This window comes from Oratosquilla oratoria, chromosome 34 (assembly GCF_046742065.1).
Source record: "Oratosquilla oratoria isolate Oo_2021 chromosome 34, ASM4674206v1, whole genome shotgun sequence".
NCBI lineage: Eukaryota > Metazoa > Arthropoda > Malacostraca > Stomatopoda > Squillidae > Oratosquilla > Oratosquilla oratoria.
Genome location: NC_134810.1, coordinates 31,410,719 through 31,428,736, shown reverse-complemented (window position 1 = coordinate 31,428,736; position 18,018 = coordinate 31,410,719). Strand labels below are relative to the sequence as shown.

Sequence of the window (18,018 nt, the reverse complement as noted above, 5' to 3'; positions counted from 1 at the left end):
AGTCGGAGAAACCTTCAATTTACTATGGTCAATGAAAGTGGCTTTTGACTATTTGGATGTACTGTGACTTGTGACACTGCCTCTGACCCAGGGCAGGACAAGGTGCAGGGATGACCCGTCATCCAGGAGGTGCTAAGATAAGAGGGAGGATGGAGGGGAGTGGAGTGTATTTAGGGATGGAATGGGTATTTACCTACCTAGTTGTAATATACGGGAGGGGAGCTATGCTCGTGGTGACCCATCTTTGTATCTCTCCACATCAAGTTTTATCTTATAATCTTGTATGGTGTTTGCACATACTGTTTTGTTGTCTAATTTGTTCCATGTATTAATCGCTCGGTGTGGGAAACTGTTCCTTTTCAAGTTTTTTCTATAACTATCTTTTTCAGTTTTTTCCGTGTCCTCTCATTTTACCGTTGTCCCACACTAACAGGTCGTTCCTGTCTAAAACTTCCATTTCTTTCATTATTCTGTAGATAGTCAGCAAATCTCCTCTTTCTCTTCTTTGTTCCAGAGTTGGTAGGTTCAGTTTGGATAGTCTTTGCTCATATGTTAGCTCGGCGAGAGTCAGTGCTAGTTTGGTTGTCGCTCTTTGTAATCTTTCTAGTTTCTTAATATTCTTTTTGGTACTGGGTGTCCAAAGTGATGCTGCATACTCAAGTTTTGGTCTTATTAGTGTAGTTAGTATTTTCTTTATCATTTCTTCATCCATATAAGTAAATACCACTTTGATTGACCTCAATAAATTGTTGGTTTCTCCGAATATTTTATTTATGTGCTTATCAGGTTTCATGTCCTTTCCAATCATCACTCCAAGATCTTTTTCAGAGTTTTTTTTTTCTTTTTTCTTCTCCAATTCTGTAATCTTTTGATATTCTGTTTTTACTCTTTCCAAATTCCATTATACTGCATTTCTTTATATCAAATTTCACTTCCCACTTTTAAGTCCAATTCCATATCGTGGGAATGATTTTATGCCTACTGACTATTTACAGAATTATGAAATGGATGGAAGTCCTAGATAGAAATGATTTATTAAAGTGGGAAAAAAAAAAAAAAAAAAAAAAAAACAAGACATGAAAAGAAACTCAAAAAGGATAGTTATAGAAGAGATCTAAGAAAGAATAGCTTCCCACACAGAGTGGTGGATATCTGGAATAAATTGGATAAGGCAACAGTGTGTGCAAATACTATTCAAGAATTTAAGAACAAACTTGAGGCTGAAAGACACAAAGATCACTACAAGCATAGATCCCTTCCCGTATAATACGACTAGGTAAAACTGCCCCCCTTAAATTCAAGGTCTTTGGATTGATTGGAGATGCATTACTGAGAGGCTGACAAGTCTTTGGATTTGACTCAGAATCTCTCTTTATCAACTTCAACTGTGTTTCCTCCACCTTTAAACACAAGGAGAGCTGAAAATGGTGGCTGCTGCCTTCATACTACTTTCAACCTGTGAGAGAAATACCCCCCTCCCCACCTTAGTCACCTTCTATGACATGCATGAGAAAATTATGGTATCATTCTTACCATGTGGAAAATGGTGGTATGACGCTAAGATGAGAAGGTAACAAGGGTGGTGGATGGGAGTGGAATGGATGGGAGTGAAGTGGATGGGAGTGGGTGCGTGCCTTTTGACTTGACTACCTCCCATATAAGGGGTAAAAAGTCCTTGGTATATAGTTAGATTCTTACCATTCCTATCATATAGGAAATCAATGAGACAGATCAATATTCTGATCTACAAATGGGATTCACTTACCTTAGTGTAGCAGTCAACAGCTCTAGAATACTCTCCACTTTCTTCCCATTGCCGTGCCTGGCTGATAAGAGCATGAGCATCCTGTGAGCCCCTGCTCAGTACTGTTCTATCATATTCATCCTGAAGTGCACTAAGTTTGTGTGGCAGATACTCTTTACAGACTCTCAGAGCTTCTGTCCATTGGTTGTTGTCCTAAAAGAATAAAATTAATTTGTTACAATGCTGTGGATGTGCTGTACCTTGCTACATTGTTTCTGACCCTGGGCAGTGGGCAAGATGCAGGGATGACCCATCATCCAGGAAGAGCCAGGAAAAGAGGGAGGGAGGGGGTTGTGAATGGGAGTGGAGTATGTAGGGATAAAATTGGGGGTAGTGGAATTATGCTTTTGACTTCGGCTACCTCCTTTGTATGGGGGGAAAAGCTGCTGGCATATGTATGTATGTAAAATACACAATCAAGGTTTTCTTTTTACAAATACAGAAAATATTGCATCAAGATATATTTTACATACAGATTTATATATTTTCTCAATTAACTTCCAAAAACAAGGAAGAACTATGATGGGTCACAAATAATTAATATATAACTCTTATTATATAATGTCACCATTTCATCAACTTTAATCTTAGAGACACTATGTTACAATGCTGTGGATGTGCTGTGTCTTGCTACATTGTTTCTGACCCAGGACAGTGGGTGAAATGCAGGTATGACCCATCATCCAGGAAGAGCCAAGAAAAGAGGGGGGGAGGGGTGGTGAATGGGAGTGGAGTATGTAGGGATGAAATTGGGGGTTGTGGATTTATGCTTTTGAATTTGGCTACCTCCTTTGTAAGGGGGAAAAAGCTGCTGGTATATGTATGTAAAATACACAATCAAAGTTTTCTTTTTACACACATATACCAAGGCTTTTTCCCCCTTACAAGGGAGGTAGCCAAAAAGAGAAAGGCATAAAATCATTCCCACCCATTCCATCCCTGAATACAATCCACACCCCTCCACCCTCCCTCTTATCTTAGCACCTCCTGGATGATGGGTCATCCCTGCACCATGTACTGCCCTGGGTCAGAGGCAGTGTCACAAGACAGCACATCCACAGCAAGGCCGCTTCATTAAATCGGCAACCCCCCTCTCCGTCCCCCCATGCATAAAAGGAGAAGACGGGGAGAAATATCCTCGGGCTGCGTCAAATTTTGCTCACACATACCTCACCCCCCATCCCCCCGCCCATTCCACCTCATGCATGATAACATCATCCATATACAACCATTCTCCATTCACCCGTCTTCTGTCCTCTCCCGTCCTTCCTCAACAGACATTCCCCTCTTCCCCAAAGCTCCCTTCACCCCATCCATCCACCATATCCTAGGATGTCACCTCATGTTCACTCCCTCCACATCTACCTTCCATACCTCTTTTACTAGTCTTTCTTCACTCATTTTTTCCATGTGTCCAAACCATCCTAGTACTCTTTCATCAACCCTATCTCCCAACTCCTTTTCCACCCCTGTTCTCCTCCTCACCTCCTCATTTCTCACTCTATCCAGCCTAGTAACCCCCATCATACTTCTCAGACACCTTATCTCAAACACATTCAAACTCCTTCTCTCTTCTTCTCTTATGTTCCATGTTTCTGCCCCATACAGTGCTGCCAGCACAATCACTCCTTCATACAGTCTCCTCTTAGCATCCATTCCCAAATGTCTATTCCTCATTACACTTTTTAATCCACCAAGGCATTTACTCGCTTCTCTCAATCTACATTCTACCTCCACCTCCACTCCACCTTTTCCTGCCACATTTGCATCCAAGTATCTAAAACTATCCGCTTCCTCCAGTTGCTCTCCCTTAACCCCTTCCATACGGTGCCGCACACGTAGGCGTCATGGGGAGCGAGTGTATTCGCGAGGCTGCCATATCGGCGTCTTGATTATATTTATTGTAGTCGCCCCTCCATAATGACATTCTTTCTAATTCTTTTGTAATCGCATTTTCTATGGTTATCAAAATTCACGGGTGAAGAGAGAACGATCGATATAAGCGGTGACTATATTTTATGATGCGAGTATTATTACGACAAGTCGTACGGCTGGCATTGGCTGCTGCCACCGAGATCTAAGTCCATGACGCCTACGTGTGCGGCACCGTATGGAAGGGGTTAATACTCACTTCCAGTCTGCTGCCACTTTCTCCCCTTGTACATCTCATCACCTTACTTTTACCCACATTTATCTTCAGCTTTCTTCTATTACATACTCTCCCAAACTCTGTCACCAACTTCCTCAATCCCTCCTCTGATTCAGTCACAAGTGCAATGTCGTCCGCAAACAACAGCTGGCTCACCTCCCACTTTTCTCCATTTTCTTTAACCATCTCCAATCCCTGACCCACCACCCTTGCATTTACCTCTTGCACCATCCCATCCATGTACAAGTTGAACAGCCAGGGCAACATAATACATCCCTGAAGAAGTCCCACCTTTACCTCAAACCACTCACTCTCTCCATTTCTAATCCTGACACATGCTCTACTACTCTCATAAAAACTCTTGACAGCTCATAGAAGCTTTCCTCCTATCCCATATATCTGCATAACCTCCCACAGTGCCCTCCTGTCTACCCTGTCGTAAGCCTTTTCCAGATCCATAAAAGCCCAAAAAACATCCTTCCCCTTTCCTATAACTTTCTCACATATCTGTCTTACCACAAAAATCTGATCTACACAACCTCTACCTGTCCTAAATCCACACTGTTCCTCACCAATTACTCCCTCTATTCCTCTCCTAATCCTCTCAATCAAGATCATCCCATAAGCCTTCCCAACTACACTTAACAAACTAATCCCTCTGAAAATACTACATTCACACTTGTCCCCTTTTCCCTTGTAAAGTGGAACTATACAGGTACTCCTCCAGTCCTCCGGCACTCTACCCTCTCTCCAGCAAACATTAAATAAGCTCACCACCCAGTCCACCATCACTGTACCTCCCTTTTTTTAGACATTCTGCATGGCATCCATCCAGACCAGGTGCCTTACCTGTTTTCATCATCTCAACAACTGCTTTCACTTCATCCTTCCTTATTTCTCCTCCATTATCCTCACTCATCACGGTCATTTTCTTAGCATTTCCCACTGCAGCTATCTTTCCCTCCCTATCCTCCTTCACATTTAGCAACTCTCTAAAATATTCTGCCCATCTTCCCCTTACTGCCTTTTCTTCCATTATCATCTCTCCATCTGCACCTTTTACCTTTTCTTCTCTACTTGATTTGCCTCCTCTTCCTCTCTTAATTTCTTTCCAAAACATCTTTTTATTACTTTCAAAATTTTCTTTCATACTCTTACCCCATTTCACATCTGCTCTCCTCTTTGCCTCCTTTACCTTTTTCTTTACTTCTCTTTTCTTTTCTTTGTACCTCTCATATGACTCCCTCGTCCTAACTTGTAACCAATCTATGAAAGCTCGCTTCTTCTCTTCTACAACCTTCTTTGTTTCCTCATCCCACCATTCACTACCCTTCCTTCTACTTCCTCCTGTCCTTCTTGTTCCACACACCATCTTTGCACACTTTGTGACTTCCTCCTTGAACCATCCCCATTCCTCCTCCACTCCTACCTCTACTCATTTATTATTAGTTATATGTCAATTTATTATTATTTACTATTTACCTGTTTGTTTATTATTTAACTATACCTATGCATTTATTTATGTATTTTATTTGTTATTTACATTATCATAGTTTTTATTTATTATTTTATTATTAATATGATTTTTTTTTTCGCATCCGACTTAGATATGGATCAAAAGGTCTCCTGTTGGCATGCTCTGCCTTTGTAATCCTTTGTACTCTATCCTTCATTCCCTCCCACTCCTCCCTCAGCTTCTTGTACTCCATCTCCTTTTCCTTTTCATTTAAAGAGTTCACTCTAAGCACCTCCCTACCTTTTGTCCTTTTCCTCTTTCTCCATCTATCCTCCAATCTCAACTTACCTTCCACCAAAAAATTATCTCATAGTCCCCCACTCTCTCCCCTTAGCACATGTACATCCTTAACTCTTCCTATTATACTCCTATCTACCACTACATAGTCCATTAATGCTCTATCTACCACCCTTCCATCCACCACCCTCTCCCATGTGTACAGACGCTCCTCAACTTACGTTTTAGTTACATTCCGAACGGCCGAACGTAAGTTGAAAATGAACGTAAGTTGTTACTGTACTATACATCCGTAAATTCTATTACCGTATCTTACAAAACACCCCTAAATCATTAATTATACACATAACATTGTAAAATAATAACATTAATTTCAAATAAATTAAATTCAAGCAACATAAATTGAGATGGTGGAGGAGGAGGGGGAGGAGGAGGAGAAGGAGAAGGAGGAGGAGGCAAGGCATGTTCAGTTTGTCGTTTGTGCAATGTAAACAATGGACGCAGCGTCATGAGCAAGTATCGTTTGAACTACGGAGAGCACGCTAAACTAAAAAATTCACTAAAAAAAATTTTTTTTTTACAATGTTTTTTTACAGTCAGTTCAAACGTAAAATCGAAAAAACGTAAAACGAATGAACGTAAGTAGAGAAGCATCTGTACTTGTGCTTGTGCTCGACTTTCTTCCGAAACACTGTATTTGCTATCATCAACTCTCTTTCTAGACACATCACCACCATCAACTCTCCACTATGATTCTTTCCTGGAACTCCACATTTCCCAACCACTCCGTCTATTGGTTCATTTCCTACCCTAGCATTAAGGTCGCCCAGTACTATTGCATTGACATTTCTCCCTAATCCCTCTATGCATTCATTTAAATCTATCGAAAAGGCCTCCCTTTCTTCTACACTCTTCTCACTAACAAGCCCATATGCACTTACAAAAACCCACATCTCCTTTCCCAGTTACACCTTCATCCACATTATCCTTGAGGAAACCTCCTTCCACTCCACTATACGTTTACCTATCTCTTCACTTACTAGTATAGCCACCCCTTCCCTCCCTCGCCTTCTTTTCACTCCTGATAACCCCCCACTTACACTCACAAACTTACACTCGCCCTTCCCTCTCAACTTATTTTCACTCAAAGCCAACACATCCATCTTTCTTCTCACAAACATACTACCTATCTCTTCCCTTTTACTCTCATCTGTACCACATCCACGCACATTAAAAGACCCAAACCTTAGGGTGCTGGTTGGAAGGAATGTCCCCTGTGGGGCTACAGGGAGAAGGATGCCTGGTCCCAATCCCCGTCCCTTTTTTCTCACCTCTTACAATCCAAGTAGAAATACTTGGTGGCAGTACAGACGCTCCTCAACTTACATTTTAGTTACGTTCCGAACGTAAGTTGAAAATGAACGTAAGTTGTTACTGTACTATACATCCGTAAATTCTATTACCATATCTTATAAAACACCCCTAAATCATTAATTATACACAAAACATTGTAAAATTATAACATTAATTTCAAACAAATTAAATTCAAGCAATATAAATTGAGATGGTGGAGGAGGAGGGGGAGGAGGAGGAGGAGGAGGAGGCACGGCACGTTCAGTCTGTCGTTTGTGCCATGTAAACAATGGACGCAGCGTCATGCGCAAGTATTGTTTGAACTAAGGAGAGCGCGCTAAACTAAAAAATTCACTCAAAAAAAAAAAATTACAATTTTTTTTTTTTACAGTCAGTTCAAACCTAAAATCGAAAAAACGTAAAACGAATGAACGTAAGTAGAGGAGCGTCTGTATTCTTTTCCCCCCACCACAGGGTGGTGGTCTAGAACATACAAATAATTTATTTAAAAAGTAAATCTACTGAAATTCATGGACTTAATAAAGTACAAAACTGCCACTGTTATGCACCAAATCTACAATAAGCAAATGACTCAAAACATATTGAAATTTTACTCAACTTATGAAACTCGCAATCTGACCAGGCATACAAATGACTTCTTTAAAACTCAATACAGAACAACCAATAAAGGTCAGTGCTTATCTATTATAGGTGTTAACACATGGAATAAACTTGAAAAGGAATTACTCAAAACAAAATGTTTAACATTCAAACAATATTTCAAAAAGTCATTAATCTATAAGTATTAGTATATTGAACATTTTAGGTCCATTTCATGATTGTATTCATGGAGAAACTGTCATGTACCGCCCAAGTCTACCGCTATTTTTTTCTTGTTCTTGCAGGTGACGGTGACATGTGACCCGGATCCACGCAGTGAGCAATTATTGTCCCGTCAACAATCGACCTGACCTCTCCCCACCGCGAAACCAGAACTCCGCCTGACCCCCACAAGATGTGATACCCACACGTGACCCTGATTCCCACATGAGGTCGCAGTTAGCAGGCGTCGTGTCACATGTCTTTGAAAGTTATTTCATCTCATTGTAAAAAAAAAAAATTATTTATACTAAGCTGTATAAATTTTTTGTTTTCTTTTGTTGAATAAAATCTTGAACTGAAACTGAATATATTTTCTGAATTAACTTCCAAAAACAAGGAAGAGCTGTGATGGGTCACAAATAATTAATATATAATTCTTATTATATAATGTCACCATTTCATCAACTTTAATCTTAGAGACACTATTACAGTACTAATGAATCACTAAAACTGACACTGCTACAGAGTTAACATGAATGCCAAGAACATCTATTTCTGTCCAAGAAGATGCATACATGTACATGCAAGGACAACTTACCCTGTAGAACTTGACAGCAAGCTCGGGTCTCTGAGCTCGGAGTAAAAGTGCTTCTGCACGTGGATAATCCCTGTCTGTGAATGCACCCTTAGCCTGACCTACTAATACATCTCCTACTGAGTCAGGATCATGTGCCTCTGCAACTCTCTGTGCACTCTCCCAGTCCTGTGCATGAACATACCTGCATGAAAGAAACATACTTATTTCTTAAACAATCAACATATCTAAATTTATGAGAATAAAGTTATTATAAGGTCACAAATTAAAGGTTAAATATTCCTAATAAAAGACATCTTACCTCACTACACATGCAAGCTCCTAAGAGAAGTGGAGGTATGCTATATAATAAACAGTTATAAATACCTATACAAACATACATATATGTACCATAAGACTTTTCCCCTCAAGAGGAGTAAGCTCTGCAGAGAAGTGGAAGTAAATTTATATCATATAATAAGCAACAGTCATACACATACCTATTCAAGGGGGACATGAAAATAAACTCAAAAAGGACAGTTATAGAAGAGATATGAAAAAAAAATCTGCACACAATGGTGGATGTCTGGAACAAATTGGGCAAAACATTAGTGTGGGCAAACACCATTCAAAAATTTAAGAACAAACTAGATGTTGCGAGATACAAAGATGGGTCACTATGAGCATAACTATCCTTCCCATACAACTAGGAAAATACATATTACAAAGGATTACAAAAGAGGAGCATGCCAACAGGAGACCTTTTGGTTGATAACTAGGTCAGATGTAAAAAAATAAAATAAAATAAATAAATAATAATAAAAAAACAAATAAAAATTATAATATAATAATAAATAAAATAAGTAAATAAATAAATAGGTAAAGTTAATTAATAAACAGATAAATAGTAAATGATGATAAATGGTAATCAAAGAAATAATAATAAACAGACAATAATAAACAAATAAATAATATAAAATAAATGGCAGGCATTACAGCATCTAACTTAGGTGTTTATTTAAATGAATCTTAAAGCTTCAAACTGAACTACATTGCACTGCCTTTGCATGAAGTTTATTCCATTCATTAACTACATGATTGGCAAAGTTGTTTCTACCCACTTCCAAATTAAATCTATTTCCTGATAGTTTGAGACCATTATTTCTTGTCAGATTCTCATTCAGTGTGAAAATTTTGTCATTTTTGATGTTGTCAATTCCCTTTAGAATCTTAAAGACCAGTATCAAGTCACCTCTGAGTCTACACTTTTTTAGGGAAAACAGATTCATATGTTTTAGTCAATTTTCATATGATTTATTTTTGATATTTGGAATCAATTTTGTGGCTTGCTGTTATACTTTTTCCAATCTGTCAATGTCTTTAATGAGATTCAGTGACCATATGGAAACAGTATATTCCAAATATGGACAAACTAATGATTTATATAGCTTGTTAATGAGTGATGGACTTTTGAAATCAAAAGATTGCACAATCAGCTCTAGACTCTTATTTGCTTTCTCAAACGCTGAAATACATTGTTTAGATGATTTGAGATCATTACTGATAATTATGCCAAGATCCTTTTCACTATCCACTTTATGAATGAATTTCCAAATAACTTGTAATTGTACTTACTGTTATTTTTACCTAAGTGCATAACCTTCAACCTCCTCAAGACTCTCATCATCAATTACAATCTCCCCACTTCGAACTTTCGTGTTGAACCACTTTGGTCCCACTCTCATTCATTCTTAAACCTACTTTGACACTTTCCCTGCCCAGATCGCTCAGCACATCTTGCAAGTCGTCTGCTCTTTCCGAAACAAGAATGATGTCATCTGCAAATCCCAGGTGGTTCAAATATTCACCATCAATCCTCAAACCTTTCCCTTCCCAACCCAACCCTCTGAAAATATCTTCCAAACAAGCTGCAAATAGTTTGGGCGAAATTGCATGTCCTTGCCGCACTCCCCTCTCGATCTTGATCCCTTCTGCATCTTTATGAAGTTGAACCACAACGGCACCTTTCGAATAAATCTCTTCTAAAACTCTCACGATCTGTTCGTCTGTACCCCATTTGCGTAGCGAGTTTAGTATTGCTATTTGTTCTACTGAATCAAAGGCCTTCTCGTAATCTACAAAAGTCGTGTGAATCATGGAATGCTATGAAGGAGGCCTTTGTTCAGCAGTGGACTCAGGATGGCTGATTTGATTGATTGATTGATTGATTGATTGATTGCATAACCTTGCATTTACTTGTGTTAAATTTCATTAGCCACTTTTCAGACCATTGCTGTATTTTATCTAAATCTTCATGAATATCTAATTGGTTTAAGTGATAATTTGCCATTCCGCACAGTTTTGTATCATCAGCAAATTTGGAGACAATAGATTTCAGTCTGTGGTGTATATCATTTATATATACTATGAACAGAAGTGGTCCAAGAACGGAACAACCCTGAGGAACTCCACTTCTAACATTTTTTCATCTAGAAGTTTTGCCACTAAGAACAACTCTCTGTTTTCAATCATTCAACCAATTACTAGTCCAACTTAAAAGACTACCACTTATTCTGTGTGAAGCTAATTTAGTAAGTAGTCTTTTGTGGTGTGGGACAGTATCAAAAGCTTTTGTAAAGTCTAGATATATTAAATCTACAGTATATTGTTTCTTTTGTCATAATTTGAGATGACTGTGTTGTAGAATTCGAGTATGTTAGTCATGCAAGAACATTTCCATCTGAATCCATGCTGGCTATTATTTATCAAACATTTACATTCTAAATGATATTCGATTGCACCTCGGATGATAGTTTCCATAATTTTTCCTATGACTTAAGTCAAGTTTGTAAGCCTGTAGTTATTTGGTTTCTTTTGCTCACTTTTTTTTTTTTAATATGGGAGTACTGTAATGTTAGCTAGCTTCCATTCTCTTTGGACATCTCTGGATATGATGGATTTCTTGAAAATAATTTCCAATGGAACAACAATCTCATTTTTCATTTCCTTTAAGATTCTTGGATGCCAACCGTCAGGCCCTCATGTTTTATTAACATTGATTTTTTCTATACAACTTTTAATCTGTTCTTTTGTTATATTTACCATAGTGAGTAAGTTTGCCCAAGACTTTTCACAGTTTTCAGTATGGAGTTCACTTTGAGGTGTTTCATTTATGAATACTGAGCTAAAATAATTGTTTAAAATATCACACATTCCTTCACTTGAATACTCAATTGACTGTCAGCAGATAATAGTGGGCCAATGTGATTTCTAATAACCTTTTTATCTCTAATTTAACTAAAGAATTCGTTGGGATTCTCTTTGGATTTTTCAGTGATATTCATTTTGTATTGTTGTTTTCATTTTTTCTTTTTAAAATCTCTCTTTATTATTACATAACTTTGATAGTCATTAGGTGCACCTGAGTGCTTGTATTTCTTATAGACCTGTCTCTTTTTAGCAACACTTTTTTCAGTTTCTTTGTCAAGCCATTTTGGGGGAGCCTGATTTGAGGGACATCTGTTCTTAAACAGGATGTAAGTATGAATCATCTTAGTAAGCATATTTTGAAATATTTCCCACATCTGATCTATAAGTCCTTCGCTTAATTTTGCCTCTCAATCTGTAAACTGAGGCTCCCGACATAGTCCTATGAGAGCTTTACTAAAATTGGGTATTTTTTAGCAGTTTGAATCTAAGTTGTGATCACTACTTGCAATAGTTTCACCAACTTCTACATTGGTTATCATGCTTTGGCGGCTAGTAATCAATAGATCAAGAAAATTTCCATGTCTTGAGGGCTCTTTTACATGCTGAACTAAGTAATTGTCACCAAGAAAATCTATCAAGCAATTACCTGTATGGCCATGTTCAAAGGTCATTCAATGTTAGTAAAATTGAAATCACCCATTATCAATAAGAAACTAGACAGTTCTTGAAACAACATTTTGTTGTCTGCTAATGATAATGTTTTTGGCCTATATATTACACCTACATTCATTTTTTGTCCATTTGCTTGGGTTAATTCTACCCACAAACTACTTGATATGGATAAAAAAAAGAAATGAGTGTTGAGGAATTAGAAAAAAGAGAAAACACTAAAACATGAAGCTAAGGAAAAAAACATGAAGAGAACAGAGACTGAAAGCAAGGAATACTATTGGAGGGTAATCGACATGAGGCTGAGAAAATGGTATATCAGAGTGGGCAAAATAAAAACAGAAAGATGGAGAAAGAAACCAATTTAAAGTGGCCTATACTAATATTGATGGATTAATTTAAGGACTAAATGAACTAAATGACAGAAGAAAAACCAGACATAATGGGAATTGTGGAGACAAAATTAAGGGGTCCAATACCACCCAACAATATTGGACACAGGCTATACAATTATTGAATTAAAAACAGAAATGAGAAACAGGAAGGAGGAATCATGTTCTTGGCCAAGAAAAATCTGAATGTGATAGAGATTACTGAAGGTAAGAACAATGTAGAAATGATCATGATAAAAGTTGATAGTAATGTATCTGCCCCCAAAAACGAGCGCTTGGAAAGAGAATGAGCATTCGAAAATGTTAGAGGATACAAGGCATTCATTAAATGAGATTCTAAAAGATGGTGGTAACCTGGTAATTATGGGGGATTTTAACTGCAGACATTTGTTGGGAGGAAATGATAGTGAAGGGCGGAGAGGATCTGTATTACTGGATATGACCATGGAATATACAATGACACAATGGGTCAATGAAAACACCAGATACAGAAGTAATGAAGAACCATCGAGACTAGATTTAATATTTACAACAGAACCTGAAATTGTGAACAAAATTGAATACAAAACACCATTTGAAAAGAGTGACCATATACTTAAAATAGGACGCCTAATTAGGTCAGGAGACGACGCCCAGATTCTGCAGGATGATCTTAATAAACTGTTAACATGGTCGGTGAAATGGCAAATGAACTTCAATATCTCTAAGTGTAGCGTGTTAAACGTAGGGCTACACAACCCCGAAAATAGATACATCCTAGATAACACGTTTTTAGAAAAATCTGAGTGCGAGAGGGACTTGGGAGTTCTGGTGAGTCTGGACCTTAAAACCAGGAAGCAGTGCATTAGCGCCAGAAATAAAGCTAACAGAGCATTAGGCTTCACTGCTAGGATGGTAACGAATAGAAGTGCAGAGGTAATCATTAAACTCTATCTAGCGATAGTTAGACCCATCCTTGACTATGCGGTACAGTTTTGGTCTCCGTCCTACAGAATGGACATAAATTCACTAGAATCAGTACAGAGAAGAATGACCACAATGATACAAGGACTCGGAAATTTGCCTTACGAAGAAAGGCTTAAACACCTAAACTTACACTCTCTGGAAAGACGCAGAGTGCGGGGTGATCTAATAGAAGTGTTCAAGTGGATCAAAGGCTATAACAAGGGTGATGCAAACAAGGTCATCATAATAAAACAACAGGGCAGGACTCGCAGTAATGGGTATAAACTGGACAAATTTAGATTTAAGAAGGAAATAGGCAAGAATTGGTTTACTAATAGGGTGGTCGATGAATGGAATAAACTTAGTAGCCATGTAGTAAGCGCTGAAACTATCAGTTGTTTTAAAAAACGATTAGACAACTTTATGGATGGGGATGACAGGTGGTGATGGATACGGAGCTGCCTAGTGTAGGCCTTATGGTCTTTTGCAGTCTCCTTTATTCTTATGTTCTTATGTACTTACAGAGACTGAACTAAAAGAAGAAACACATATGGAGAGAAATGAAAATTAAAGAAAAGGAAGAATGATGTACAACAAAACAGACTTTGGAAAACTAAATAAATTCTTTCATTATGCAAATTGGGAAAGATTCTACATTGAAGAGACAAAAGTAGAGGAGAAAGGGGAGATCTTGATGGATATCTATAATGGAGTGAATAGCTATATACCAAGACAGAAATAAGAGAGGGTGTACATTAAATGCTGGTTCAACAAAAGGTGCAGTGAGGCGAAAGATAGAAAAGACAAAGCTTGGAAAAGATGGAGAAAAGATAAAAAAAATGGAAAATGGCAAATATATATAACTATAGAAATGAGTATGTAAAAGTGCAAATAGAGGAAAAGGAACTATTAAAAAGACATTATAGAAAAATGCAAAGGGCAACCCAAACTATTCTATAAATATGTGAATGGTAAACTTGAAAATAAACAGGAAATGGTGAAACTATGTCAAGGAAATACAGAATACACAGAAGATCTAGAAATGCCCAAAGTCATGCATAATCACTTCAAATCAGTTTTCACTAGAGAGAAGGTACAGTATTGGGACAAAGAAAGCGAAGTGTGATCTCCCCCTCCATGAGCGAAATAATAACACAAAAAGAAATAATGGATCAATTAACAAACCTTGATGTTAGGAAATCTCACAGCCCAGATGGAATTGCAAACTGGATACTAAAAGAATACAAAGAAGAACTAATGGACAAAATATAAAACATAATAAGTTGCTCACTAAAGAAGGAAAAATACCAAAAGACTGGAAAAATGCAACATTGTACCAATATATAAAGGAGGAAACAAGGAAGAACCAATAATTACAGACTGGTCTCACTAACAAGCACTGTAGCCAAAATCTGTGAGAAAATTATCAAGAATAGATGGGTAAAACACCTGGACAAAAATAATATAATAAACCCAGGACAATTTGGGTTCAGACAAGGAAGATCATGTACCACAAATTTACTCTGTTTTTACTCAAGACTAATAGATATAATACAAGAAAGGGATGGATGGACTAATTGTGTTTTCTTGGACTTACAAAAAGCCTTCGACAAGCTACCACACAAAAAAATATTCAAAAAATCGGAAAACATAGGATGGATACAAGGCAACCTACTAAACTGGATGGAGGATGTCCTGAATGGTAGAAAGATAAGAGTAGTACTCAGAGAAAAATATTCAGGTTGGAAGGTGATTAGTGGAGTTCCCCAAGGATCAGCATTGGCTCCAATAATGTTTGCTATTTATGTGAATGACATGGATGATGTGGAATGTTATATGAGTTTCTTTACAATGCTATGTGATAGGTGAGTGATACACAACTGTGGTTACTGTCTTTATTGGTGCCCAAGGCCAACCACCTACAGTGCGTTACCTTGGGCTTGCTGCCTGTGGGGCCCAACATATCCTGCATCCCCATCCTCAAGATATTAATACACTACATTCATACATACATAAGGCTTTTTCCCCCTTACAAGGGAGGTAGTCAAAAAGGGAAAGACATAAAATCATTCCCACCCATTCCATCCCTGAATACAATCCACACCCCTCCACCTCTTATCTTAGCACCTCCTGGATGACGGGTCATCCCTGCACCTTGTCCACTGCCCTGGGTCAGAAGCAGTGTCATAAGACACAGCACATCCACAGCAAGGCCGCTTCATTAAATCGGCAATACCCTCCTCCGTCCCCCCATTGCATAAAAGGAGAAGACGGGGAGAAATCCCTTCGGGCTGCGTCAAATTTTGCTCACACATACTACCTCACCCCCATCCCCCTGCCCATTCCATCTCATGCATCACAGCATCATCCATATACAACCATTTTCCATTCACCCCTGTCTTCTGTCCTCTCCCATCCTTCCTCAACAGACATTCCCCTCTTCCCCAAAGCCCCCTTCACCCCATCCATCCACCTCATCCTAGGACGTCCCCTCATGTTCACTCCCTCCACATCTGCCTTCCATACCTCTTTTACTAGTCGTTCTTCACTCATTCTTTCCATGTGTCCAAACAATCCTAATACTCTTTCATCAACCCTATCTTCCAACTCCCTTTCCACTGCTATCCTCCTCCTCACCTCCTCATTTCTCACTCTATCTAGCCTAGTAACCCCCATCATACTTCTCAGACACCTCATCTCAAACACATTCAAACTCCTTCTCTATTCCTCTCTTATGTTCCATGTTTCTGCCCCATACAGTGCTGCCAGCACAATCACTCCTTCATACAGTCTCCTCTTGGCATCCATTCCCAAATGTCTATTCCTCATTACACTTTTTAATCCACCAAGGCATTTAATTGCTTCTCTCAACCTACATTCTACCTCCACCTTCACTCCACCTTTTCCTGACACATTTGTACCCAAGTATCTAAAACTATCCACTTCCTCTAGTTGCTCTCCCTTAATGCTCACTTCCAGTCTGCTGCCAATTTCACCCCTTGTACATCTCATCACCTTACTTTTACCCACATTTATCTTCAGCTTTCTTCTATCACACACTCTCCCAAGCTCTGTCACCAACTTCCTCAATCCCTCCTCCGATCCTACCACAAGCGCAGTGTTGTCCGCAAACAACAGCTGGCTCACCTCCCACTTTTCTCCATTTTCTTTAACCATCTCCAATCCCTGACCCACCACCCTTGCATTTACCATTTACGTTCATGCAGTATATCAAACGAAAATTACAGTGATTTTGCACAAGTACACGAGAGTACTTTGACACAAGCATAATTGAGAAATGCCAACTCCATGAGGGGACGGGGAAAACAAAATAAATACATAGGGCACTTCTGTGCACACACACACATATGTACATCAGATTCACGGCAAAGTTTGGAACTCTGGAAAAGAAGGGCAATTTTTGTGGATCTCAACGACGAGGGAGTACCTTTGTTGTATTAATAGGGAAGGGGAAAGTTCATGGTGTAGTGGGAAGGTGAAGGAAAAGGAGAGAGTGATTACTGAGGAAAATGGAAGGAAATGCGGAAGGGGACAAACAGTCCCCAGATGTTAGGTGGGATATAAAAAAATGGGGGGCAGAACACACTGACGAGGAACAACAAGGAAGCAGAGATGATGTCAAAAGCATAAATATAGAAAATAGCGGCTCAATGGAAAGAGAAGATAACTGCTTTTATGGATTTAATGAGGGAGGAGGTGACACCCTCCCCCCACTGGTAAATCTAGAGGAGAAACTAAAAAAACATGAACGAAGAATGGGAGGTTTGATTTGACCAATTAAAGTTAGTTACCCAAAGAGTTGATAAACTGGAAGAACTAAAGAAGGAGAATCAAAACCTAAATAAAGAAATAGAGGAATTAAAAAGACAGTTAAAAGAAGTAAAAGATGAGAATGAGAAATTAAAGAAGAATAATAGAGAGAAAAAAGAGTCCACAGCAAAAGAAGCACAGGGTTGGAGAAAAGTCCAAAAGAACAACAAAGTTGTATTTAAAGATATAATGAAACAACAGATGAAAGAACAAACTAAGGACACAGTTATTAAAGTGATGAGAGAGAAGGAGAATATAGTAAGAGACTTAGCGGACAAAAAGACATGCATAATTATATTAGGGATGGAAGAGAAGTATAATCCAAATAGAACCACAAGAGTAAAAGAGGAAAAGGAAAAGGTAAACAAGATATTAGAAGTAGTTCAAGAGGATGAACAAGAAACAGGGAAAGAAATAGAAATATATAGACTAGGGAAATATAATACAGATAAGACCAGACCAATTAAGATCAAATTCAGGTCACAAACGACAGCAGAGAATATCTTAGCAAAAACA

At 38.4% G+C, this 18,018-nt stretch overlaps 1 protein-coding gene across 3 annotated transcripts in view; it reads right to left on the bottom strand.

Annotated features, from left to right (window-relative positions):
• Oseg2 (intraflagellar transport protein Oseg2) overlaps positions 1-18,018 on the bottom strand; it is a 544,964-nt gene that overhangs the window by 172,264 nt on the left and 354,682 nt on the right. For all 3 annotated transcript variants that reach the window (XM_076173301.1, XM_076173302.1, XM_076173303.1), the window contains 2 exons: positions 8,480-8,660; positions 1,766-1,957 (listed from right to left, as the gene is read on the bottom strand). In XM_076173301.1, the coding sequence (XP_076029416.1) occupies positions 1,766-1,957; positions 8,480-8,660 (373 nt within the window). The remainder of the gene's footprint in view (positions 1-1,765; positions 1,958-8,479; positions 8,661-18,018) is intronic.